Here is a 26,960-nt window from a genome sequence, read left to right as displayed (position 1 = left end):
CCATGTAATTTGGTGGTGAACTGTGTGCTAAAACAGTTGTCTGCAATAACTGGAAAGACGAACAATGTAAGAATGAATTTGTGGTGCTGTGAGAAGAGGCTGGAACATCAGTAGTGTGAGGTGGTTGTTATTGGCAGAAGTTGACAAAATATCTCAAGAAAAAGAAATGAGCTCAAGAGTTGGCTAGTTTGCAAAATAAAAATGGAAGGCAAAAGAAAGGATCCAGAAATTGTAAACTTACAGAGTTGGAGATTTAACCAATTCTGGTTCCCAGTTGGTCAAAGACAATATAGATAAGGCTTTTACGTGACAAAGGATGGTTAACAACCTAACGGAAGGACCAAAGAGTGTGGTCGTCAAACCTTTTGTTTAAACCTCTGAATAATTTCAGATGGCTCCCAGTAAATCCTTTCAGGGCAGCTGAAGTGCTTAGTGACTAAAGGAATGGCTTTCTCAAGAAAACCCCCAAGAGTTCCACAAAAAAGAACTGTGGGTAAAATTGCTGACACATGGGAGTGACAGAAAACAAATACATAAAAAGCTGATGACCTTTTCAAGAGTTACGCCGAATGTTCATGACTTGAAAAAATCCTTGGGCCATCAACTTACTCAAGTAGGATGAAAAAGTTGCTTAGCCCTCAAGTGAGTTTATTCTCCAATATCATTTCATAGGTGACCAAGGAGGGTACTGCAGAAGGAACTTGGGGGCAGAGCCAAGAGCTAAGGAGAGCACTGGCCTGAGGAGCTCCATCCAGGTAGCAGAAGCAGGGCATAACCGGAAGACTTCCCGGTCCCAAGGTCAGCGTTTCTCACCAAGTCTGCCCAGAGGAATTTCATAGCTGCTGCAGACCTGAGATTGCTGGGCTCCTCCCATGCTTCCCCTTCCCGGACTCTTAATTGTGGTTATCTTGTGATAATCCTGTCTGCATTATTCCACTGTATTGGATATATGGATTCAGGCAATTTGTCCTTTTACATCATAGGCTCAGAGGTCTCCAGATCCGGAGGAAAAACATCCAGACCTGATGTTGAGGCCATCACACCATCCAAGACTTTGATCTTAATGCTCTTAGTAGGTAACTAAATAGAGGTTTTGGGTTATCTCTCTTGGGGAGAGATTGTGTGTGGAGGGAGGGAAGCGAATATTTGTAAGAAAACAGACAGTGGCAGACTAATTATCTGTTCAAAGTATTTACTGCCCCTCCCCTGACGCCCCACACTATGGAAGGCCTATTTATACTTCCCACCTCACTGACATTAGGCTTGGCCACATGACTTGCTTCGGCCAATGAGTTGTGGGCAGAAGCCAGAAGAACCATCTCCTGGTTCTGACACTGTACTTTTCCCTGCCACATAACAACATCCCAGAGCAGACTTGATCTTTCAGCATGAATCCCAGAGCAAAGAGGGTGTGGAGGAGTCAGAGCTGGCCCACCAGTGATTCGTAACATAAAGAAGAAATACACCTTTGTTACTATGAGCCATTGAGATCTACGGGCCATCATTCCTACGACATTCCTAGATTAAGCTCTTTGATATACCTCTGAATGGTGTACATTAAGGCCAAAGAGGTTGAAACTCGATTTATTATCCTACTAGTTATCTGTGAGAATCCTCTATTGGTGGGGGTTTCCCCCACTGGCTAGAAAATTAAATACAAATGTCTATCATTAGGCTACAATACACGAAACTACCATCTTGGCTGCTAGGAAATGAGGCAGCCTGGCATCCACAGCCTTCCACTTGATTTTCTCCACATCCAGCCTACTATAGCCAAACCTGAATCCAATTCTGGAGTCGGTCACCATTACCCCGTTTACCCCCTCACAACCGAAGCTGACTAGGAATTACCATTTACCAGAAGACTCCAGCAATGATATGAGGTAACTGCGTTATTGAGTGGTTAAGATCTTAGAGCCAGACAACCTGGATCTGAAACCAGGATGCCTTCCTTATGTGCTAGATAACCACGAACAAGTGACTTTATCTCTCTTGCTTTTCTCAGTTACCTCTCTGTGCCTCAGTTGCCATTCTTCAAAATAAGAATGTTTGAAAGATGAAATGAGTTAGTGTAAGTAAATTGTGTAGAACGGCTCCTGATACATATTTGGTTCTCAGTACATAATGGCTATTACTATTTTCACCATTATCATTAACATGATTTAAAAAAAAATTTTTTTTTAATGTTTATTTATTTTTGAGAGAGAGAGACAAAGCGTGAGCAGGGGAGGAGCAGAGAGGAAGACGCAGAATCCGAAACAGGCTCCAGGCTCTGAGCTGTCAGCACAGAGCATGACATCGGGCTCGAACTCACAAACCATGAGACCATGACCTGAGCTGAAGTTGGACACTTGACCAAATGAGACACCCAGGCGCCCCACCATTATCATTAACATGATTACCACCCTCATTTCACAACTGCAAACCCAATGCATAGAGAAGTTAGGTGAGTGTTCCAGCCAGGAGGTAAGTTAAGTCTATCTTCTCACTAATCCAGGAAAATAACATCTGAACAGGCACACAGCCTCAAACGGCCTCCCCACCTGTCCATACCCTCAGAATGTCCTTGCCCCCTTTTCTCCATGAGTCTTCCCGAACCTCGCCAGGCTCATTGTTCTTTTACTACACCCTGATGGAAAGGCCTATCTGTGCCACGTCCATCTGTCATCAAACCATGCACAACCTTACTGTGACTGGGGCTGCGTCCTGGGTACCAGAGTCTCCCCCTCCCCCCTTTCTGTGGTAGTGACACTCCTTCAAGTTCAGGGCTCCCTCACATTACTTGGTACTCACTGCAGTGCTCATGACAGAAATAAACCAAAGGATCTGTGTGAGTACATACTGAGCAGAGAGGAGGGGGCCCTAGAAAGGGACAGGGAGGCCAGCATCCACCTTGATGGGTTCAGCCTCCAGCAGAGCAGGAAGTGGGGTCAGTTCCCTTGAGCGAACAAAGAGGCTCCAGAGAAAAGGAGGCGAATACATTATAGTCCAATCATTTGAGGAATAATGAAGAGAACCCCAACTCACCTGGGGCCTGGCTTTCAGGAATAAACTGGCTGTTCCCTTTTCTCCTGGGTATCTCTCTGGAGAAAGAGCAGGGTCCTGAGAAGGGAGAACTAAGAAGGTAAAAGGAGCCATAAGGAAGGCTAACCCTTATGGCCTTTGCAGCTCCCAGATTCCCCAAGCTGGAAACCCCTGAAGAGTCAGTGTGTCACCTCAGTGGTTCTGAGGACAGAGCTGGGTCAAAGGGAGCTGACGGGCAGCCTCTAGCTATCCTACAGGAGACAGAATTGCACAAACCCTCCCCCACCTCTCCTGTCCAAAGGCCACAGCAGGCTTCAGGTAACTGAAGTACCACCAAATTCCAGCCACTCCACTGGAGAGTTACTTACTGGGCATCTCCTCTACTAGGCCTTTTAAAAATATAAACATGGAGAAGACTTTCAAGGAACTTTAAATATAGCCTATGGTATGAGATTAAGAACACAAAACAAGGCCCAGGGCAAGGCCAAGAAATATATACACTTTAAGGGAAAGAAGTTACACCTTTCCCCTCATCCTTGGGAACCCAGCTCAAAGGTCAGTTCTCCCTGAGAAGTTCCCAAGCATAGGTCTCTGCAAGCATACTTTTTAAGTCCCACTATAATAGGGTTTTTATATCATACTATTTTCAAAGCCTGAAAACAAACAAAACACTAGCCGCAACCATGCCAAAGAAGTTATCATAGCTAGCAACAACAAAAGCATGGAAATGGCAGGCAGCATAGCATAGGTCAGCACATCTCAAACGTTAATGTGTGTATGGATTCTGGGGGATCTTGTTAAACAGACTCTGATTCAGTGTATGTGGGGGAGGGCCTGAGAGTCTGCATTTCTAAAGAGTTTGAGATGATTCCTGTGCTATAGTCTACAGAATACAAGGCATAAAGGAATACAGAGGGGGTGGTAGTCCCAGAGATTCGGCCCAGTTCTGCCACTGGCCAGTCTTGTGACCTTGAGCATGTGCGCTGAAGAACGAAAAGTTAAAATGCCCACTTGGTGAAGGACAGAAGATTCTAAACATAGAAAGAAATGGCTTAAAAACTCATGGGTCACCTGGATTGCCTTGTCCCCAACACTAGTGAAGAGGTGACTACAGGAAGTACCCCCCACGTATACTGCTAATCTTCCACACAGTTGAGCTAGAAAGGCTGGAGGAATCTTATTACTTAATGAAGCAATAAAGGAAATGGTGGCAAGGCTCTAAATGGCCCCACTGCCCTCTGATCCCTGGCCAAGGCCACTCCTTCACAGGTTTGTTTATTTACCCTCTCCCTCCCACACAGGAGAGCCTTCCCCGCTCTCCTCTGGCTTTTGGGAAGTCTTCCGCGGCCATCCCCTCCACCTCTACCATGGTGTCTGGATACGGAGACTTCACGCTCCTGGGCTTGGATAATTAGGAAATGCCACCGGGAAGGCGATTACAGGCTCTGCCCCTTCCTTGGATTCCTCGGCCTCTTCCTAGGGTCGTCCTCCTCCTTGGCCCGCGACTAACTCCCCAGAAGGGCTTCTGGCCCTCTCCGCCCTCGAGAGCCAAACCTGATGCTGTGGAGTCCATAGCTGGGGCTAAGCGGCGACGTCCTTTCACTAGGTCCAAATGTCTGTCCTGCAGCCGCAGCCCTGCGGTCCTCCCTTACGGCTCAGAGAGCAGGGAGCAAGCTAGGTGACATCGGGCATTCCCACTCCGCGCAGTGACGCCCAGGCGACCTGCAAGGCCCAGAACAGGGCAGTCAAACCCAGACTCCTGTCCGAGCGCGTAGCGCTGCCGCCCGGGGTGGTGCGCTTCCCCTGCTTTCAGGCGCGCTCTCAGACCCCTCACGAGCCGGGCCTGGGCCCCCTGGCTTCGCTCCGTCGCCTTGCTCCTCGGGGCCGGACTCTGGACCCCAGTTTCACCGCAGACCCACACCCATGATGACGACCACACCGCCAAGAGATACGGCCGTAGCCACACCTGCTACCTCGGTACCCAGTGCGCCTCCGCGACCCGGAGCTAGCAGGGATTCAAAAGAGAGCCTCACGGGGACACTGCAACTCGATCTCCTAGCTCCAGGCCCCACAGCCCCTCGCGGAGGGACACTCCCAACAATGTCACGGACTGGCGCGCAGCGCTCGCAACAGGCCGGCGACCCCGAAGTCTCCGAACCCACAAAGAACAAACCCCACCCCTTCCCCGGCCCCTCCTCCCAAGATAAGTCCCGAGCCTGCGCAGACGGGCCACCGCGCACGGAGCAATCAATCCTGCGTGCGGGGCGGGGCGAGCGGCGCCTGCGCCCTGGAGGCCGGAGAGAACTGAGAGGGGTGAGGTTGCTGGCGTCTCAGGGAAGCTTCTCTGTGCGTCACTGACGTGAGTGGAGGAGTCTCCCAGCCGGCTCCCAGCGCCGGCTGGGACCTGGGAGCAACTCCCACCTTAGACGCGATAGCCGGGTTTGGGGCTCTCCAACCAGAAGCCACCACTCTTTTTTGTTAAAAAGGGAAACGTGGGTCCTACCCTGAATCTACCGAGTAAGGATTTCCAGGAGGCTCTCTGGGCGTATTTCTTACAGGGCGCCCAGGAGATACCCATGTCTCATTAACTACTAACTGCTGTTTTATAGGCCATCCGGTGTTTCTCCGCCTTTCCCTCACGGCCCCAAGTTTTGAATTCAGTGAAGGGTCAGTGAAGAAAGGACTATGGACTCCTTCCTGCTCCACAAAGAGTATCATTTAGGACCTGAAAGAAATATTTGCGCATCACCCCCCAACATTCCCTTTTCCTGCTCCTTTGTAGTCAAACGTTTCTCCCATTCCAGCCCATTGTGACGGCTCTCTGTTCTTTCCGTATAGTTTTGCCTTTTCCAGAGTGTCATATAAACAGGATTATATAGTATGTAACCTTTTGAGAGTGGCTTCTATCACTATCACACTCTATCACTTCTGTCACAGCATTAAGCCCTTAAGATCCATCTGTGTTGTCATAGGGACCAATAATTCATTCCCTTGTACTCTTGAGTCTAGCTATCCTATATGGAAAGCTGTCTTAAGGAGCTACACAGCACATCCATTTACATCCTATTTACCAGGACACTTGACCACACCTAGCTGCAGAGAAATGTATTCTTTAAACATGTGCCTGGCTAGAATTCTATTACCATGGAAGATGCAGAGAAAAAAATAATGGGTAACATCAGATTTTAGGAACAGTACTGATAAACTGCAGTTTACCAGAGGAAGAGCAGAGAGCAAGAGCATCTGTAAATCAAATCAGCCTGAAGGAGGTGGCTTACCCTATTTTAAGAACTAATGACAAAAACGAAAAAAACAAAAAAAAAAAAAAGTGAAAGGTGCTTTTGTAAGGCAGAACTGAAGCACAGAATCTTTTAAAGGTTTTATTTTTAAATTTCTATGCTTTTATATGTATTTTTGAGACAGAGACAGAGTGTGAGTGGGGTAGGGGCAGAGAGAGAGGGAAACAGAATCCGAAGTAGCCTCCAGGCTCTAAGCTGTCAGTGCAGAGTCCAACGCGGGGCTTACACTCAAGGACTGTGAGATCATGACCTGAGCCGAAGTCAGATGCCCAACCGACTGAGCCATCCAGGCGCCACAAGATTTTATTTTTTTTAATTGTTTATTTTTGAGAGAGGGAGAGTGCGAGTGGGGGAGGGGCAAAGAGAGGGAGACAGAGATCACAGAGCCCAATGTGGGGCTCTAACTCACTAACCATGAGACCATGACCTGAGCTGAAACCAAGAGTTGGACGCTTAACCAACTGAGCCGCCCAGGCGCTCCTAAGATTTTATTTTTAAGTAATCTCTACACCCAGCGTGGGGCTAGAGCTCACAACCCTGAGATAGAGTCACATGCTCTACCAACTGAGCCAGCCAGGTGCCCCAAAGCACAGACTTTTCTACAGGTCCTCCGAGTGGTCAGACATCCATCATCACACAACCTCCAACTCTCCTGGGTTGGCAGCCCATGGTAAAAACAGCAACATGTTCACAATTAGGGCTTGGGTCATTGACAGTGGACTAAAGATGCCCCAATGGTGGCCATTTTGAGAAAAGGTATTACAAAAACAAAAACATAGAAGTAAAAACTACTCCAATCTGGTATCAGACCTGGGTATTAGAAGCAACAGTGTTTTTTTCAGGTATAGCGTGAAATTGTGCCTGAATGTTTCTTTTCCGCCCCATCACCCAGCTTCTGATGATACACATGCACTGCAAAAAAGAAAGTTGATAGTAGAAAATAAACAATATTATTACTAAGTAGTCAAACCTCTTTGCTAGGGGACCAACCATCCTTTCCCCCATTGACTGAGTGATAAAACTGAAAATACCACTAAGGACCTGTGCTATTCCTCTAAGGTAGCACCTCTAAAAAGGCCCCATGATGTAAAGGGATGATGCTTTCTTCTGTGAGAGGTAGGTAGGCAGGCAGATATGGAGGTAGATAGATGGATTAATAGATAGATATTGTAAGATGTAGATCTGGACACAGAGTACTACGTAGCAGCAGCTAAGGAGAGATGCTTAGAGAAATAAAGCCAAAAGGTGTTCAAGAAGAGAGGTCTTGGAACTGCAAGAAGTGACCTAGGAGGAGCAAAGATTGCTGGTAGAAGCAACTTCAGGAGGCAATACAAACAAGCAGAACCGTGAGGGAAAGCAAAAACGTTGGTTGAAATAGGGACACTTCTACATTCCGCCCCCACCCCTGCTTCTCACAGAGAAACGCTCATAAAAGAGGGAAGGCCAAAATCCTTTTTGGCAAGTTTTCTCTTAAGTCTATTTATTTATTTTGAAAGGGGGGGGGGGGGGAATGCGCACGAGCAGGAGAGGGGCAGAGAGAGAGGAAGAAAGGGAATTCCAAGCAGCCTCCATGCTGTCAGCGTGGGCTCTGTGAGCCCTGTGAAGCCCAGGGTGAACCCTGACACAGAGTTCAGTCCCACAAACTATGAGATCGCGACCTGAGCCAAAATCAAGAGTTGGACACTTACCGAGTGAGCCACCCAGGCACCACAACAAGTTTGTTTTTCATGGCCACGGATTCTTTCATAGACCTCCCTTTGAGAGTGGGCTGTATGGTGCCTCCTCTTGACTCTGGACAAGCTTATAATGGCTGCAACCAATAGTGTGCAATAGAAATGACACTACTGATTTTCAAAGCTAGGTCATAAAAGGCCATGCAGCTTGTATTTTGCTCACTGGAACACTCTCTTGGAGCCCTGAGCTGCCATATACCCTGCCTGATTACCCCGAAACCACCTACTGTGAGGTAGTCCAAGAACAAAGAGAGGCTGCCGGTAGAAATTCTGGCCCACAGCCCCACGTGAGCCCAGCCACAGGTTCCAGTTCAGGTAGCAGACTCAAGTGGAGAAGCCGTTTGAGTCCTCCCATCTGAGGGTCCAGAAATTATGAAGCAGTGAAGCAGAAGCAAGCCATTGCCACAGTGCCCTGTCCAAATTCCTCACCCACGCAATCTATTCGCGTGATACAGATGTTTTAAGTGACTAAGTTTGGAGTAGTTTGTTACACAGCAGCAGATAGCCATAACGTCCTGAAGTTTGTCGGAGCTCAGAGTTGGTGGGCCTAGTGGACATCTGTCTTAACCTAGACAAGATAGGTGTTGTTTCTTGGTTGCTCAGCATCTATATGCCCTTTCTCTTTTAAGAAATTCAGCTGAAATTCTCTTTAAACTTTCCAGCAACATGGCAGATTGGACACCCTGAACAACTCTCCTAACTGAAAACACTAAAAATGCTGAAAAGCTATAAAACATCTTTATAAACACACTGGTCACCAGGTCTGAAAGTGAGGAATTTGCAGACTTAAAAAAAAAAAAAAAAAAAAAAATGGAGAGCTACAACTCTGAGAAGGGAGCAGCAAACCTGACTTTTTCACTGCTAAACCCCAGAGAACTTAAGCTTCCACTTTGACAGTTAACCGGGGTCAGCAAAGAGAGATAAAGCCTAGGGCCTGCCCAAGGGTGGGGAGTTCTAGAAGGAAACTCATCTAGAACCCACAAATTTCCACTCTGCATAAGGCTGAATTAAAACAAACACCACACAGAAAGGAAGAGCAAGAAAATATGTCTTAGACATCATGACTTTAATCAAGGACCTTTAATCAAGGTCCAAACCCTTACTACAGTACAAAATCATCCCCAATCTGGCCCCAAATTACGGTTATCAGCCCCTAAACACCCACTCGCCAGTCATCTTGCTACTAATTCTTTGCATTTTTATCCTCTAGTCTGTACCTTTACAGGTGTTATTCTCTCTGCATAGACTGCACTTTTTTCTTCTTAATTATTCTTTTTCAAGTGTACCAGTTACAGGAAGCCTTTTCTAACTTTCTCAGCCATAGTTAGTTGCTTCCTCCATGTGCTCCCATAGTGTCTTAGACGTGACATATAGAACATACTGCATTGTGTTGTTATACTTTTACATTCTGGGTTTTCCTTTGGAGCATGAGTTCGTTTGGGGCGGTTAACTGTGTCTTATTTATATCGGTAACGATGCCTTGCCTAAGCTGGCATTTTAGGCTTTTTGAGTGAAAGTACAGACTTGTTCCCAAAGTAGGATTTTATCATATTCTTGTAATCTCCAGTCTTCTCTGGAGCTCTCGCTCAATGGTTCTTAGCTTTAGCTGCACAGTAGAGTCACCTGAAGTTATTAGTAAACTCTCGCTCCTGAATGGATTCCAGGTATCAATATGTCCAAAGCTTTTCAGGTAATTCCGACATGCAGCCAAGGCTGAGAATCCCTACGACGTCTCCACCCAGGGCCCTCTAGCAGTACCAAGGCAGGCAGGCTGGTGTGCGCTCAAACTGTCGGTAGTCTGCCCGGGTGCCCAGTTTGTATAGACGTGTATCCTGGGCTCTCCACTTAGGGCGCAAAAATGTGCATCCTCTGCCTCAGGCGCAGCCTCGTCCTCAGAACCAAATTCTCTATCTCTCCGGCCCAAATTTCAGAACCAAATCCCTGAAAGTGGACAAGATGAAGCGGAAACAAGCCTCTTCGAAGCGCCAGGAGACTCGTTCTTGGTCTTCCCGGGCAGTGAAAACGAAGGGTAGGGACGGGCCCCAAAGATCCCACACATTTTCTTCGGACGGCCCTTCCATCGGAGGACTGGAGGGACGTGACATCACACGTAGGCAGTATTTCCAGGGTGAACATAAGCCTCCTTTACATCCTCAACCGTTCTCCCCCGACCCGGACTACGGCTGCCGGAACGCTGGGACTAAACACCTTCAGAGCCATCAGCCTTTTTCTCAGAAACACGCGCTTGCGCGGAATTTCATACGTCATATTGAAGCGCGCTGGCCGCTGAGACTTCTGGGGAATGGAGTTTGTGAGAAGGCCGAACATTGATTGGGAGCGCCAACGTCAGAGGCTTTGCGCAGGCGCATTGTTTTCCGGACCTGAAGAGGCGCCGTCTTCCTGGGTCCCGAGCACTCTGTGCCGGAGGTGAGGGCTGGGGGTGTTTGTCTTCGAGATGCGGAGTGAGCGCAGCGGCCGAGAGAAGGGAACACTGAGAACTTGGGGGAGGTGCTGTGGGAACAGAACGGGGTGACGCGGACGGAGCCAGCTTGCGGAGTGTGTCTGTGTGTGTGGACGTCCCGGCTCGGAGAGGGGCGGACGGAAAGTTGCCCCTCGCCCGCTATGTGTGCATGTGTTCCGGGGAGTGTGGGCACTGTTACGAGTGGTCTTTCAGAATAGATCCACTATATGCCAGATCTCAACTTTCAGGTTGGAAGTTTGGAGGCTTCCTCCGCTCTTTTCGTTCTTCTTCCCATAATGGGTGTTTAATAAATACGGGTGGAAATTGACACTAAATTCATAGAATCGCCCACTCCGCCCCTTCCCTCTTTCCCAGAAAGAGTCTCAGATTGTCTCGTTTAGCCCCCTGCCTTGGGCCTTCGTATGAGGCTCCCATTTAAGGATAGATACTTCATTTTTTAGACTACATCATTGAACATTTTTACTTGATTTTAACCACGGCAGTTGAACTTTTAAGCGGTTGGAATCCATTGTTGAAACCTATGGTTATTATGTAGTTCATTGACAAGTTTAATTCTCGAAATAAGTACACCTCTAAGATATCCTCGATTTAAAAGAAGAATATTAGTGAATCGAGTCTGAGATGCAGTCCTTAAAGCTCTTGGTTTGACATATATGGTTATCCATTAAACCAATAATTAAAGCTACCTTAATGCCTAATGTGTCTGTTTCAGCTGTCAACATCATATACAATCTTTTCTTAGTTCAAAGGAATGAATGGCAAAATGAACGCTTTAATATCATTCTTTAGTTGCTAGGGGCCTTGAAGAGGGGCCCTTTCAAGGAGGAGGTAGGATCTGAGGTGGCAAAAAAGCAAACAAACAAGGAATAAGTAGCAAATCATTAGTCAGATTTGAGAGGGAACTGACTTTAACTGAAGTGAAGTGTCAAGAATAGTGGGAGAAAAGTATACTGGTGTGATGACCTAGAGAATCAGGACAAAACCAAGTAGGCAGGGTGGATTTTATGGTACTGATCCGGAGACTGACAGGAATAAAACTATTTGGGGACACCAATTCTAGAGGTCATATCTAGGACTAGAGAGAGGAAGGGACCAGTGGCAGGGAGCCAGTTAGGAATGCAAAGTAATCCTGATGCAAGTTGTTAGGGACCTGAATTATGGTGTCAGTGGCGGGGAAAGGATAAAAATGACAATGCAGAAGAAGCGTCAAGGGATCTATCTGGTGACTAACGATTTGAAAGGAAACAAAGGTAAAAGTTTGAATTGGGGGCATCTGGAAAATAATAGCACAATAGAAAGAGAGGGGCTGATTGGGGAGTTGCATAGGGGAAGATGGTTTTGAGGTGCTGGCAGAATGCCAGATTCAACATTTGAGTCATTTGGAAACGCAAGTTGGGTTTGGAAGAGGGATTGGGACTAGATTGGGAGCCATCTCTGTAGAGGTGGAAAATGGAATGCCAGCTGGATGGACTTTCTGAGGGATAGCAAGAAGAGCATTGTACAAAGACTGAGCATTGGGCAGTGTCCTTGTTTCCAGGGCAAGACTGGGAAAAAGAGGCACACAGAGATGCAGTTTTATTGGTAGGAAGAAAGTCAGGCTAATGCAGTATCATAGCAACTACAGTCACCACTTAAAGAAGCAGGAACTTGTCAGGACAGTCAAAAGCTGCAAGAATTAAAGTTAAGGAGAAAAGGACTATCAGAATTAGAGGTCAGAAATGCACTAGTAAGTTTTGAGCGTGCAGTTTCAGGATGTGAGGGGTAGCAAGAGCAGGATAATGGATTCAAGAAGAGTAGGTGGCATTGATAGGTATATGTTACCAAGATTGATCATGAAAGGAAGACCCAAATGAGAACCCTTGCTACAGAGAGGCCATGGGATTTGGTGGAGATAGTTTCAGATAGATGAAGGGTTGTACTGTTTGAAGATGTGGGAATTGAAGCTATTGGTGAGGTGGGAGATGGTGGAGAAAGAAAGATTGGGAGCAGGGAGCAGATTCTAAGAGGCAACAGTAGTGGAAAGAAAGTAGGACACAGTCAGAGGGACACTCAGGTAAAGTCCCGGAGACAGACATTTCTGTTTCGTTGTCCTCACATCCCATGCTACCTAGCACATAGCAGGTGCCTGGACATATTTGTTGAATGGTAGGATGAATGAGTGGATGAATGGGTTGGTGTTGGGCAGTAGCGAGGAAAGCAACTTTCGTTTGTTGAACAGACAGAAAAATAAATGCTTTCCATTAACTATCTCATTCAATATTTATAACTACTTTGTGAAGTAAGTATTAAACAACTGGGGGTCAACTTTTAGCTTAAGTGATATGCCCAAGCCTTTACAGATAATAATTAAAGGCCTGTGGAATGCGTTTTACCACACAGACCTGCCTCCTCTGGAACTCTTTGTGAGTGAGTGTTCTACTGAAATTGAATGGTAGCTATGGAGCAAGGATGGGAACACTAAAAGCTTTCCAGACAAGGGCTTATTTGAAGATCTAGAATAAGAATTTGGGGAGTTTTTTCCCCAGAAATACTCTGAGAACCGGGAAGAGGACAAGAGAGAACAGAAGTAACTCCACGTGAATTTGGTGGATTTGGGGAGCCTTGAATTTCACCGAGAGCCTACTGAAGCAACTGCCCAGGAGGGAAGTCAGCCTGGCAGGGAGCCCACAGATAATGAGCACCCTGGGGGAGTATTGACTGGTTGCTTAATGGCTGGGGGAGCTTTTATGCTCCCCATCATTTGTAATTTTTCAATGCTCACTTTATGAAAGTCATAATCTAATAAATGAAACTTTGAAAATTATCTTTAAGGGGCGCCTGGGTGGCTCAGTCGGTTGAGCGGCCAGCTTCGGCTCAGGTCATGATCTCACGGTCCGTGAGTTCGAGCCCCGCGTCGGGCTCTGTGCTGACAGCTTGGACTGTGGTGACAGCCTGGAGCCTGTTTCAAATTCTGTGTCTCCCTCTCTCTGACCCTCCCCCGTTCATGCTCTGTCTCTCTCTGTCTCAAAAATAAATAAACATTAAAAAAAAATTAAAAAAAAAAAAGAAAATTATCTTTAAGCATTTAAACACTGAGCAGTTTCAACTACAATTTCAGATGTAGTTCAACTGATTTGTTTGAAAAGCTCAAATGCTTTGGAAACATTCAAATACTTTGATTCCAAAGCTATTACTACACTTATACTTAAACCTACTCAAAAACATTGTAATTATAATTTCGTTGTAATTAGTCTTTTCATTATTTCTACCTTCCTAGGATTATAACATGACTTTTAGCTAATGCTAACACTTAGCACATTATTCTGTATGCTTTATAGGTATTATTTAAGCATTACAGTAACTGTATTAGACAGATACTTTCATTATTCTAACTTTACAGATGGGTAAACTGAGACACAGGTTGAGAAACTTGCCTAAGGTCATACAGGTAGTAAGACACAGCTGGAATTTTATTTCAGGCAGTCTGCCAGAGTCTGTACACCTAATGACTAAACTGTCCTGTATCTCTAAATACTAATTTTGACTTCTTACTAGGGCCCAAGAGTAATATTTTAAGATCCTCCTGGAAATGGAGGAATCTTAACAAACAAGGAAAAGACTACTGTCTAAATGCAACTTGCAGGCTACTGATCATATCTGTTTCCATTTGTGTATATATCACTCTGCCTCCTCCTAACAAGATTCAAACCCCAATCTCTCCTCAGGTCAAATTCTTTTTTTTTTTTTATAGTTATATTAAACTTGTCTTTCCAGTACTTTTTTTTTTTTTTTTAAGTTTTTACCTTTTGCATAGGTTTTACACATTTATGCAAACTGGTGTTCACCTCAGGGTAATATTCTTTTAAAGTCTGGCTTAACCAGTGTTCAGTAACCCCTTGTCTAGTAAATGTATATTGATCTGGTCTTTCAGAGTGTTTGAAAACTGTACCTTATTAGGATCTTATTAATAAGGCAAGATGGAGGGTTCATCTAGGGAAGGAAGGATTAAGTCTGCACGGTTACTTTGCCTTTTTAGAATCTAAAATGGATTCATTATTAGAGATACATGCTCTTCTTTCTTCCTGACCTCAGTACTGATTAGTCTGTTTAGGGTTTGTAGTTCCTCTCTCTGGCATTACTTGGTTTTACCTCCATTCCCTAGATTTCTTTTTTCACGCTTATATGAATGGGTGCAAGTATATATCCTAAGGATACATCTGTATTTGGTGAGTAGTCATATAATTAATAGAAAAAAACACAAAGTACTTATTTATATAACTAAAGGCTTACTCATTGCCTGTTTGTATTACAACCAGTTTTTAATACTTTATATTAATTTTTCTATTTTGAGCATTTAACTCACCGTCCTTCAAAATTCAAACTATTTCATTTAGCGATAATAATTTTTACAACTTGGCCAGTGAATCCAGAGTCACCTGATTTTTCCTATCCAAAGATGTGGGAACATCTCAAATTCGAAATACTCCAAGCTGTACTCATTAGCTTTCCCCCCAAACCACCTTTTCCATTGCACATCTCCACGAATGGTAGCATTATGCACAGCGTTGTGCAAATGAGTGACCTGGAAGTCCTAAGTCATCCTTGCCTCTCCCATCACCTTTGGCCTTCACTTCCAGTCAGTCTACTGTCTGTTCTTCATGTCTTGTCAGTAGTTCCCCTTCTTTCCATTTCTGCTGCCACTGCTTTTGTTCAGTTTTTCTTCATTTTTACTCAATTATGAGATTCCTCACTGGTTCTTCCTTACCTCCATTTTTGCCCTCCTCTGGTCCCATTCTGCTGCAGCTTCCAGAGTGGCATGGCTGCCTGTGTCAGAGGTCTCCAAGATCACCCCACATTCAAGGATTTGCCGGAAGGATGTGGGACTCAGCTTATAGTTGCACTCATGTCTAAGATGATGACCGATCTTGCAAGGATGCACAGCTAGGTCGTAAGGGGAAGAGAGGTAGAATCTGGAGGAATTCATAGGCAGGCTTTCTTGTGTTCTCTCCTTGCCAGGAGGGGTCACACAGAACACATCCTTTCTAGCAATGAAAATGCAACAACATGTGTGTGATGTTCCAGCCCAAAAGAGCTCATTAGAGACTCAGAGCCCAAGTTATTTTTTATTGAGGGCAGGTCAGGTAGGCACCCTCTGCCTAACACCTACCAAAATTCCAGAGCGTCTAGCAGGAAAGCAAGCATCCAGCATAAACCGCATTGTTTGCACAAATCATTTAGGCATGGACCCAAATCATTTAGGCAATGGACCACCCTTCTCTTTTAGGGAACCCTCCCCAAATCTGAGTTCCCAGACCCCAGCCAAGGGTCAATCTCACAAGTAGACCTTTCTAAGAGTAGCAGTCTCGGGTCTGCTTTGTAACTTTTCTGTACACCACCTTTCCTTCCTGTTATTTTTCCTGTACACCAAAGTAAATACGTACTCTTGTAAAAACAAAAATTAGAATGTAAAGAATTGTAAGAAATAGAATAAAATCACTTACAATTCCACCAGTCAAATTCCATTTACATTTTAGTATATATTCTTTCAGTCTTTTTTCTATACACATGTGCATACACAAATAAGTAATTTTAAGTGTGCATTCTTTTTTTTCTTTTAAAGTTAATTGATATTTGAGCAAGAGCACAAGTGGGGGAGGGCAGAGAGAGAAAGAGAGTGGAAGAGAGGGGGGAGAGAGAGAATCCAAAGCAGGCTCTGCACTGTCAGTGCAGAGCCCAGTGTAGGGCTTGATTCCACAAACACTGAGATCATGACCTGAGCAGAAATCAAGAGTCAGACACTTGACTGACTGAGCCACCCAGGCGCCCCTAAGTGTGCATTCTTAATATTTGTGAATTTGTTTGAAAAACTTTTTTAGGGTGGCAGGGAGGGGAGAGTAGGTGATGAGCATTGAAGAGGGCATCTTTTGGGATGAGCACTGGGTGTTGTATGGAAACCAATTTGACAATAAATTTCATATATTAAAAAATAAATAAAAATAAAAATTTCATTGCACATTTTCACAGGAAAAAAAAACTTTTTAAAATAAACATCACAAAGTTGAACTCTCCTGGTTATCTGTACCAATCCCATATCCCTCCCTCCCCAGGGATAACTCACAATTTAGTGCTTATTGTCCCATATAGACTTTTTTTTAATATTTAAGGATTATTTCCATTTTTTAATGTCTATTTATTTTTGAGAGAGAGCGAGAGCATGCACGAGTGGGGGGAAGGGCAGAGAGAGAGAGAGGGAGTCAGAATCCGAAGCAGGCTCCAAGCTCCATGCTGACAGCACAGGGGCTGACATGGGGCTCAGACTCATGAACCGCGAGATCATGACCTGAGCCAAAGTCAGATGCTGAACTAACTGAACCGCCCAGGTGCGCCCCCATATAGATTTTTGTAGGTATTATTTACCTGTTTTTAAGTTTTGTATAAATACTACACAGTAATTCTAAAGCTTTCTTATTTTTTGCTCAGTAATTCTATGATTTATCTCTATCATTAACATACAGCTCTACTCCATTCATCTTAATCAACGTGTAATATTCCTATACACATAAACTCACACACATAAAATCACAGTTTATCCTACTGATGAACATTTAAGTCGTTTGCAGTTTATCACTAGTGATCTTTTCCTTGGTGACTTTTTGTTTTAAATAGGCTCCATTTAAATAGGCTCCCCCCAATGTGGGGCTTGAACTCACAACCCTGAGATCAAGAGTTGCATGCTCTAGTGACTGAGCCAGCCAGGTGCCCTTCCTTGGTGATTTGTAATGCCACCTCAGTTGTAGTCAAGCTTCTCTACATGTTTGGATATGTTTGCAGATTTTTTATTCTAGTCTATTAGTCTGTTATCTATGTGGTTATTTTTTCATGAAAATAAAAATCACATAGCATAGAGATTAAAAGCTGATTGACAGACCTGGGTTCAAATTCTACTTCAGCCTCTTACAAAGCCTTAACTTCACTAATCTGTAATATTGTACCTACCTTATTGATTTATGAGGATGGAATTAAATTATCCTTAGAAAGAGTACTTAGCAGGGCCACCTGGGTGGCTCAGTCAGTTTTTTTCTTTTAATGTTTATTTTATTTTTGAGAAAGGATGTGAGTGGAGGAGGGGCAGAAAGAGAGGGAGACACAGAATCTGAAGCAGGCTCTAGGCTCTGAGATGTCAGCACAGAGCCCGACGTGAGGCTCAAACTCATGAACCCTGACATCATGACCTGCGCCAAAGTCGGTCGCTCAACTGACTGAGCACCCTAAGCATCTGACTCTTGATTTCAACTCAGGTCATGATCTCACAGTTCATGGGTTCGAGTCCCGCATTGGGCTCAGTGCTGACAGCTCGGAGCCTGTTTGGAATGCTCTCTCTCCCTCTCTGCCCCTCCCCCACTTGCGTGTGCTTTCTCTCTCTCAAAATAAATAAACTAAAAAAAAAAAAAAGAGTGCTTAGCACAGTGCCTGGTGAATAGCAAATGCTCAATGAATGCTGGTTACTATGATGTTAAATGGTATTACAGTGTATGGATGGGCTGGATCACAAATTATTTAATCATATCTTCTGTTGTAGAAACTTAGGATATTTCAAATTTTTCCTGTATTTTAAGGATTAAATGAGATACTACATGTAAAGTGCTTAAAAAGTTACCACATGTAACACCTCAGTAAAGGTTAGTGTTAATGATGACTAAGAAAAACTTTGCATATATTCTCACTTATTTCCTTAGGACAAACTCCTAGGAGAGGGTTGCTGTGCCAAAGAGTATCTATATTCCAAGGCCTGTGATACCAATTGCAATGATTTTTCTAAAACATAAATCTGATGATAACCCTTCCATGTTTAATCCTCAGTGGTCTCCATGGCTGTGGCCCTTCTTCTATGTATGGGCCCATGCAAAATTGTCCTTGATCTACCTGGCCTCTGGCCACTTCTCCAGTCTCATCTTTCCTTACAGCACTACTCACAGCCTAGACTTCTCCCATTCTAAACTACTTACAGTTGTTAATCTTTTCTGTGTAAGGACCCATCTCCTCGGTTTTTTTTTTTAAAACTTGATATTTTTCTTACCTAGAATGTTCCACTTCCTCCCCCCAAGATCAAAACTTATCTTAGATCCTGCTTCTGCCAAGGAACCTACAGCCTCCTATCTGCATTAGGCAAGCCCCTGATGGACACTCATCAGGTATCTCTTTATAGTACGTATCCATCCTGTAGTGACTCATTTGGGTTACTCTTTTGTCCTGTGTTCTAGACTATAAGCTTTTGGAGGACAAAGACAGTGTCCTATAGTTTCTGTCTTTGGTATAAAAAGTTGGTGCTAAATAAATGTTAGTTAGTAGACAAATGAATGAATACCAAAGATCAGAACATATATTCCCTTGACTACAGGAGAATAGTCAGTGGGCCATCTCTTTTCCTCCTTCTTCCCAGACCACACTTCCCATACCACTCATGAATCCCAAGAATGCTTGATTCAACTGTGTTTAATTAGACTCCTGACTGTGGGAAACTGAGACCTACTCAGCTAACTCAAGTAAAGGGAGTTTACTGATAAGGATTCACACAAAGCCTAAGAGGTTTAGAGTCTTTTGGAAATCGAAGAATAAATAAGGCTGGTCTATATGCAAACTGGAGCCCAGAGATGGTCCTACATGAATTGAGGGACTTCAAAGCCAGTACAAAACTCGTAGGTCTTTGCTCCACTGCTGATGTGAGCAGGCTTTTCTTCCCCTGACCCATGTCTAGTCTTACCATATTGTGCCTCCCATGTACTCACTGGCTCTGCTTCCTGGTGACTTGGGCTCCCCTGATCCTTATGGCTACTTCCGTCCCTCATGACATCCTTTCAGTTCATCACCCACCTGTTGTCCTGACATTTCTTAGTTCACATTCCCGAGGAAGGATGTCACCTTTTCAAGCTAGATTGCATCTCAGTCTACTGGTCAACCTGCACATTGCCCACCTGAGACCTAAATCAGTGTGGCTCCCAGAATGAGACGCAGCATCATGCAGAACAAAACATGGCTGTCCAAGTGCTGCTCCTGGAGCACGGGGTCGTGAATGGGTTATTTTTCTCTTAAAGAGACTATGGGTGTTTACGTGACACATCTTATCCATATAATCATTTATGAAATTTCTTGGACTTTTTTTCTGGGAGCTATCAGGGCAACAGTGAATGTGACCTTATAAATACAGTATAAGCTTAATACGTTCTTGGTTCCCAGGAACAGAACTTCTCCTGTGGGATCATAGTAAAACAAGTCCCACATTGTATCCTGAATAGTAATATCTGTGGTCTTTCACTCCAGTTCTGGGGTGGGGTGGGGTTGCTCCTGGCCTTGCTTTGCTTTGTCTTCCCTTTTTGTAGGGTATTAGGAATGAGAATGGGCATATGACTCACTGGTATTTGGAGATTTCCTGCTTTATGGGTCAGAAAACTACAAGACTAGTCTTTCTCATACCGACTTTCTCATCCCGTACCTCTTCCTCATTAGGACTCTGCCCTTTTCTACAAGGAGAGCACACAGGAGGGAATGGCCGCTGTGTCTCCAACTGACAGATGCCAGGTGAGGTGGACTTTGTGTTTCTGAAATACTCTGTTAGTCTCCAGAATGTAACCACTTTTCTGTGTCTATCCTGGAGCTTCTTCAATCAAACCTAACCAGGTGAATGAAGGACTCCACAGGGAATGCGTCTTTCCCATTTGATCTGTGGTATCCTTCAGTGACCTTTTCTTACCTTGAACATGTGCCCAGTAGCCTGTCACCAGGCACACTGTGACCTTTGCGCTGAGTGATTTTGACTAAAAAGTGTTGGTACAGGTCTGCTTGGATGGTTTGGGGAACAGTTCTAGTCCTTATTTCCCTTTAGTGCATCTGTGTATAGACTGAGAGCAGACCCCAAGTATTCCAGGAGGTGTTGGGTTACGCCAATGACACCTGTTGTAGAGCATCTCAGTGAGGTGGTAAGAGTTCTAAAGAGAGATGAGTGTGGGTAGAGACATGTGGCTTGCCCCATTCCTGCCCAAGGGCCCAGTGTCTTGAATTCTGTGCTCTGGCTTAGAACGTCTGCATGCACACTGGAGACTCATCTGGAGTTTTAGGACTGGAGGTAAAGATGCAGCCTTGCAGAATCATGAAGCATTAGCGTGAAATGAGGGGATCCTAAGGACAACCTAATCTACATCATCATTTTATGGATTTGTAAAAAAAAAAAAAAAAAAAAAGACAATTGGTGGAATCTGAATAAGATTGTAGATTATAGTGTAATATCAATGCTGTTTTCTTGGCTTTCATAATTATACTGTGATTATGCAAGAGAATATCCTTGTTTTTATAAAATATGAGTAAAGAAGCATCATGTTTGCAAGTTACATTCAGGAAAGGGACACCTGGGTGGCTCAGTTGGTTAAGTGTCTGACTCTTGATTTCAGCTCAGGTCATGATCTCACGGTCATGAGATCGAACCCCATGTCAGGCCCTGCATCAGGCTCTGCACTAGGCATGGAGCCTGCTTAATATTCTCAATCTCTCTCTCTCTCTCTCTCTCTCTCTCTCTCTCTCTCTGCTCCTTCCCTGCATGCATGCACACGCTTTCTCTCAAAAAAAAAAAAAAAGTTCAGGAGAAAGATAGAATGTGTATGTACTGAGAGAAAGATAAAGCAAATGTGGAAAATGTTGACATTTGGGGAAGCTGGGTGAAGGGTACATAGGAATTCTTTGTTCTTTCCTTGCAAGTTTTCTGTAAGTATGAAAAAAGAGCCCCTGATATTCACAGGCTGAGCTGTGAATATAGGGATTATGACCAAGAACTTCATGCCTCAGGGAATTATGCCACTTTCCCCGAGTGCTTCAAAGCCCTGCTTTATCAGAACCATGTCCCTTAACCTTCCCTCCACAACCTCGGGGCTGTCATCTTTATAGACTGTTTTGTCTGGTCCATGTAAAAAGAAGGGTTATGAGTAAGGGAGAATGTTATTGTGTTTCCAGGAATCAGTGACATTTGAGGATGTGGCTGTGATTTTCACAGATGAAGAGTGGAGGCATCTAGTCCCTATTCAGAAGGACCTCTACAAGGAGGTGATGCTGGAAAACTATAAGAGCATTGTCTCATTGGGTAAGGAGAGCTTCCCGCAAGAAGTTAGACTCTGTACTGCGTTAATGGGGGGTCGTGGGCTAATAAGTGATACCTCTTCTCCCACCTGAGTTCTGAAGCACTGAGAGACAAAATGGAGGGGTAGAAGGCTATGGCTAAGATGTACAGCAACAGTGGACTTCTCAGTTATGAACCGCAGCATTGGACAGACTTGTTCCCTGAGCCGTAGGCAAGGGAACCCCAGCCTCCCTTGCTCAGCAGCCTGCCCCTGCAATACAGAGGGCCCCCTCCCCAGAGCAGGGGCAGACAGAAGAAGCCGAGTCACATATGCCCCGTCCTTCCCCCAGCTTATCAGGCAGGTAACTTTCTCAGCTCCATCCAGAGGATTAAGGGTTGGTGGGGTAGGTGGGGGGCAGGGGCTATCTTACTGAGGGAAATTTTCTTTTCAGAGAAGCAAAGAATGGGAGGAAGAAGTGTTTCCCTTTTAAAAGAGGGCAGTATGGGCACAGAAATACAAGGCTGTGCCTCAGAGTAGGTCACTACTCTGCGTTTGATTTTGAATATTTATCTTAAATACAATCTTAGAGGCGCACAGAAGGCACTTTGCAATTATAGAGACCTGTGTGACAAAGGGAAAATTAAGAATGAGTGCTGATGGAGGCGCCTGCCTGGCTCACTCGGTCTGTACGTCTTGCAGCTCTCGATCTCAGGGTTGTTGAGTTCAAGCCCCATATTGGGTGTAGAGCTTACTTAAAAAAAAAAAAAAAAAAAGAAGCTGATGTAATATATTTGTGAGAAGTAAAGTTAGGCTCCTGTAGGTAGTGAGAACCTCTCAGGAGCTTCTAGAATAAGAGGCTGGGAGAGTGTACAGATTCAGAAACCAGTATAAAATAAGCAGGAGGTGGCAGCCAAAGGAGTCCCATTACAGATTTTATGCAAGGCATGTCAAGAATTTAAATAGGCCAAATAGGAAAAAACAGGTAAATGTTCAGGGAACATTAAGGGAGACTGCTGAGCCTTTGTCACAGGCTTTGGTGGGATGAAATATTGGGGAAAATAGAATTCCTAGCAAAGGTCAGAAAGAGGAAGCCACAAGGAGGCCATGGATGTGGCCAGTTTATCAGCCGAGAATCAGCGTACAACCAGATAGGTGATCCGTGGGCCCAGTAAGAAAGTGTGTCTCTTTCCCAGTTTGGGGCCCCCAGTGCAATAGAAGTTTAGACTTCGAGACTATTTCTAGGATGGGTTCTATTTCTTTAAATAACCAAAAATGGACAGATTCACTTCTAGAAATTTGTCCCAAGGAAGTAATAGGATTAACAGCCCCTGGTATATAAAAATGTTCACCATATCATTGTTTGTTAATAGCAAAACATTAAAAACAGTCTGAATGTCTGTCAGCAGGAGATTAAATAAATTAGATTATTCCATACAACGTAACCTCATGTAGCCATTAAAGTGCTAAGATAGATCTGTGTTAATTGAAGTAAAATAATATTTAAGTTTATTATTATGTGAAAAAAATCAAATTTACAAGTCAGGATTATTTTATAACCAATTTAAAAAAAAATTTTTAATGTTTATTTATTTTTGAGAGACAGAGCATAGGTGGGGAAAGGGGACGGGAGAGAGGGAGACACAGAATCCGAAGCAGGCTCCAGGCTCTGGGCTGTGAGCACAGAGCCCGACATGGGGCTCGAACCCACAAGCTGTGAGATCATGACCTGAGCTGAAGTCAGATGCTTAACCAACTGAGCCACCCAGGTGCCCCTATAACCCAGTTTTTAACAGAATGTATCTATAGGTATCTTTCAGTTTCAAAATAGATACAAAGTACAAAAGGTGATTTTTCTTTTTACTTCAATTTACCCCTAATTTTCCTACAATGAGCATGACCCACTTGTTTAAATAAGAGCTTAGTAGTAAAGGGTAAACAAAAAGATTATGTTTTTACTCAGGATGATCTGTTTTGATTCTCATCTTCCCTGACCCAAGGACTCTTTCCCCCCATCCTACCAGTGCTAAAGCTGGGACATCCCATTCAGTTCAGTGGGAAGAATAAACACATAATTCAAATGAATTTTATCAACTTTTTGACCAAGTGCTACTTTGTTTCCTTTAACTTAAAAAAATTTTTTTGATGTTTTTATTTATTTTTGAGGCAGAGAGAAAGCACGAGATGGGGAAGGGCAGAGGGAGAGGGAGACAGGAACCGGAGTGGCCTCCGTGCTGACAGCAGAGAGCCCGAATCAGGGCTCGAACTCAGAGTGATGAGATCATGACCTGAGCTGGAGTCAGACGCTAGCTGATTGAGCCACCAGGGGCCCCATCTACTTGGTCCCTTTTAGAACCTCCATTCTGAGCATTCTTTTGCAGTACTTTGCGCTCTGTATTCCTGGTGTGTGCCCTCTGCCTTTTGCATTTTCTCTCAGAAGCACTCTGAGGCTGGGATTACGCTTTGAAATAGTGGCGTATTTTCATCATGTGCCTGGCTTGTTTCTTTCTCCATGAGCAGGACTCCCAGTTCCTCGACCTGAGGTCATTTTTCAGTTGAAGAGAGGGGATGAGCCTTGGATAGTTGATCTTCATGGATCTGAGGAGAGAGAATGTCCAGAGAATGTCTCTCTAGGTAATTGTGTATGAACAGGGCTGGGCAGAGTTTGGGTTTGTTTTGTGGTTGTTATTTGGGTGTTTGGGAGGGAGGCTTGGGTACCACGTTTTTCCTCACATTCAAATCTTCTGCTTTAGTGTTTACTCTTTTTTTTTTTTTTTTTTTTTTTTTTTTTAATTTTTTTTTTTTCAACGTTTTTTATTTATTTTTGGGACAGAGAGAGACAGAGCATGAACGGGGGAGGGGCAGAGAGAGAGGGAGACACAGAATCGGAAACAGGCTCCAGGCTCCGAGCCATCAGCCCAGAGCCTGACGCGGGGCTCGAACTCACGGACCGCGAGATCGTGACCTGGCTGAAGTCGGACGCTTAACCGACTGCGCCACCCAGGCGCCCCTAGTGTTTACTCTTTATCACCCACGAGCTTGGACTTTTTTTCTGTACACCTTAAAGTGTTACTTATCTTTGTTCACCAAATGTTGTTCTTTCAGGTCTGTCACATTGCCCGTTCACCCTTTGATATTCCTATTCCCCACCACCCTCTCCACCCAGTGCAGTCTCCTAGTTATCCTGGCCATGCTCCCGATGGAAAGTCTTCTCTTTTCTGAGATGTCCACTGTCAGTTCTATTCCCTACTTTCTTCTGCCTTCCCAGGTCTCAGTCTTTCCCCAGCATGGACAAGTGTCTGTGCGAGCCAGTGAGGCAGTCACCACACTCTACTTTTCCGATTTATCGTAGTGTCTCTTCTTTCTGATGTAGTATTTCCCAGCCCAGGAAAGAAACTGCATCTGTATTTTCTGTCCATTCCAGATTGGGAGACCAAGCCTGAGCCTCAGGGTGCTTCGGAAGAAGAAAAACCAGGACAAATAGTGAGGGAAAGGCTTGGAAGAAAAGTTCCTCTGTGTCCTAAATTTGAAGCTCATGCCCTGGAGGGTGAGTCAGAAACAGGGAAGGGGAGCCCTGTGGTGCAGACCTGCAAGAAGTCCCTTTCCCAGAAGGAAAATTTGCAGCAAGGGTCTAGCCCTCTGAAGAAAATTCTCACTAAGGAGAGAGACCAGGAATGCAGCAACTGTGGGAAGACCTTTTTTGACCACTCATCGCTTATACGCCACCAGAGGACTCACACTGGAGAGAAGCCCTATGACTGTCACGAGTGCGGGAAGGCCTTCAGTCACAGGAGCAGTCTCAGCAGACATCTGATGTCTCACACGGGGGAGAGCCCCTACGAATGCAACGCGTGTGGGAAGGCCTTCTTCGACCGGTCGTCCCTAACGGTCCATCAGCGAATTCATACCGGAGAGAAGCCCTTTAAATGCAGCGAGTGCGGAAAGGCCTTCTTTGACCGCTCGTCCCTTACTCGACACCAGAGAATTCATACTGGAGAAAGTCCTTATGAATGTAATCAGTGCGGGAAAGCCTTCAGCCAGAAAAGTATTCTTACTCGACATCAGCTCATCCACACTGGCAGGAAGCCCTATGAATGTAATGAGTGTGGGAAAGCCTTCTATGGCGTCTCGTCACTGAACAGACATCAGAAAGCTCACACTGGAGAGCCTCGCTATCGGTGCAGCGAGTGTGGGAAAGCTTTCTTTGACCGCTCGTCCCTCACGCAGCACCAGAAGATTCACACTGGAGACAAGCCATACGAATGCACCGAATGTGGGAAAGCCTTTAGCCAGAGGTGCCGGCTCACGCGACATCAGAGAGTGCACACGGGAGAGAAACCCTTCGAATGCAGCGTGTGTGGCAAAGTGTTCAGTTCGAAATCGTCAGTCATTCAACATCAACGGCGTTATGCCAAACAAGGAATAGACTGAGTTGGGCGGAAGCTTCAGTCAGCGGACCACCGTAGAAACCCAAGACTGGTCTTTCCCACAGCAGGCAAATCCCTCATTTGAGCACTGTACATATTCTGGCCACTACTCCCCTTTTCCATCTCTGCTGCCACGGTGTGAATAAACACTCGCTACCTACTGTGTTATAGAACTGATGTGGGATGCCGGAAAGGAGGCTGTGACTCTAAAGAGTCGACATTTTGCTGAAGCTTATCAGACAATAGGATAAATGTTAGGAGGTGATCCGCAGGCACGCCTCTTGTCTGAGGCCCCAGGTATCACTGCACTTTAATAACCCGAGGCCAGGATGGGAGGGATGGCAGAATTGTGTCAGGGCCGCACTGTTGCTTCCAGAATGGTTCTTTTTATAGCTGGGTCCCTTTCCCCTGGGAGCTTTTTTGGGCACTGAACTTGTGCTTTGTGTCCTAGCTTGTAGGTCCCTTCTGCTGCTGCTGCTGCTGCTGCTGCTGCTATGACTAGCTAGCTAGCTAGCACTTACCGAGTGCTCATTATGGGGTAAGCACTCAGTGGAGAGTTCGGCAAAGAGTAGATTATTTGGTCCTCTCACCAACCCTATCAAGTAGAAGTAGGTACTGTTACTATCCTCATTTTACAGATGAGCAAACTGAAATTTAGAGGTGTCGAATAATTTGCCCAAGGTGACACAGCTAGGAAAAGGTGAAGCCAAGTCTTGGATACAAGTCTGCCTTCCAGGTCTGTTCCTTTAAGCATTATGCTCTACGGTTTGTCTCATAATTTATGTACGTGTAATCTCTCCTCAACTAGATTGTAAGCACTTGGAGGCGTGACTTACGTGTCTTTGTATCTCACACGGTGCCTTGCACATAATAGGTGCTCAATAAATATTTATCCGAATTAATGACATTTCTACCTA

General features: G+C 44.8%; 2 protein-coding genes across 17 annotated transcripts in view; one reads left to right on the top strand and one right to left on the bottom strand.

Annotated features, from left to right (window-relative positions):
* Positions 1 to 8,119, bottom strand: part of ZNF514 (zinc finger protein 514) — a 15,297-nt gene extending 7,178 nt beyond the window's left edge. Inside the window, exons 1-3 of one of the 11 annotated variants that reach the window (XM_060654210.3) lie at positions 4,991 to 5,247; positions 4,579 to 4,746; positions 3,028 to 3,116 (exon numbers count right to left, since the gene is read on the bottom strand). In XM_060654210.3, the coding sequence (XP_060510193.2) occupies positions 3,028 to 3,116; positions 4,579 to 4,597 (108 nt within the window). In that variant the 5' untranslated portion in view covers positions 4,598 to 4,746; positions 4,991 to 5,247. The other 10 variants (XM_060654219.3, XM_060654226.3, XM_060654269.3 and 7 more) reach the window with 10 other exon arrangements.
* On the top strand, positions 986 to 26,960 carry LOC132692145 (uncharacterized). 6 transcript variants are annotated; one of them, XM_060654305.3, is made up of 6 exons: positions 986 to 1,072; positions 2,203 to 2,446; positions 20,022 to 20,093; positions 21,516 to 21,642; positions 24,137 to 24,250; positions 25,041 to 26,960. In XM_060654305.3, exons 3-6 carry the CDS (start codon positions 20,061 to 20,063, stop codon positions 26,045 to 26,047), a joined length of 1,281 nt encoding a protein of 426 aa, XP_060510288.1. In that variant the 5' UTR covers positions 986 to 1,072; positions 2,203 to 2,446; positions 20,022 to 20,060; the 3' UTR covers positions 26,048 to 26,960. The 6 variants fall into 6 exon arrangements, with proteins under 6 accessions (XP_060510288.1, XP_060510271.1, XP_060510261.1 ...); XM_060654288.3 differs by lacking the exon at positions 986 to 1,072 and having other exon boundaries at positions 2,021 to 2,446; XM_060654278.3 differs by lacking the exons at positions 986 to 1,072; positions 2,203 to 2,446 and adding an exon at positions 10,384 to 10,483.

This window comes from Panthera onca, chromosome A3 (assembly GCF_046562875.1).
Source record: "Panthera onca isolate mPanOnc1 chromosome A3, mPanOnc1 haplotype 2, whole genome shotgun sequence".
In the NCBI taxonomy this organism is placed as follows: Eukaryota; Metazoa; Chordata; class Mammalia; order Carnivora; family Felidae; genus Panthera; species Panthera onca.
This window is presented reverse-complemented; position numbering and strand designations above follow the sequence as displayed.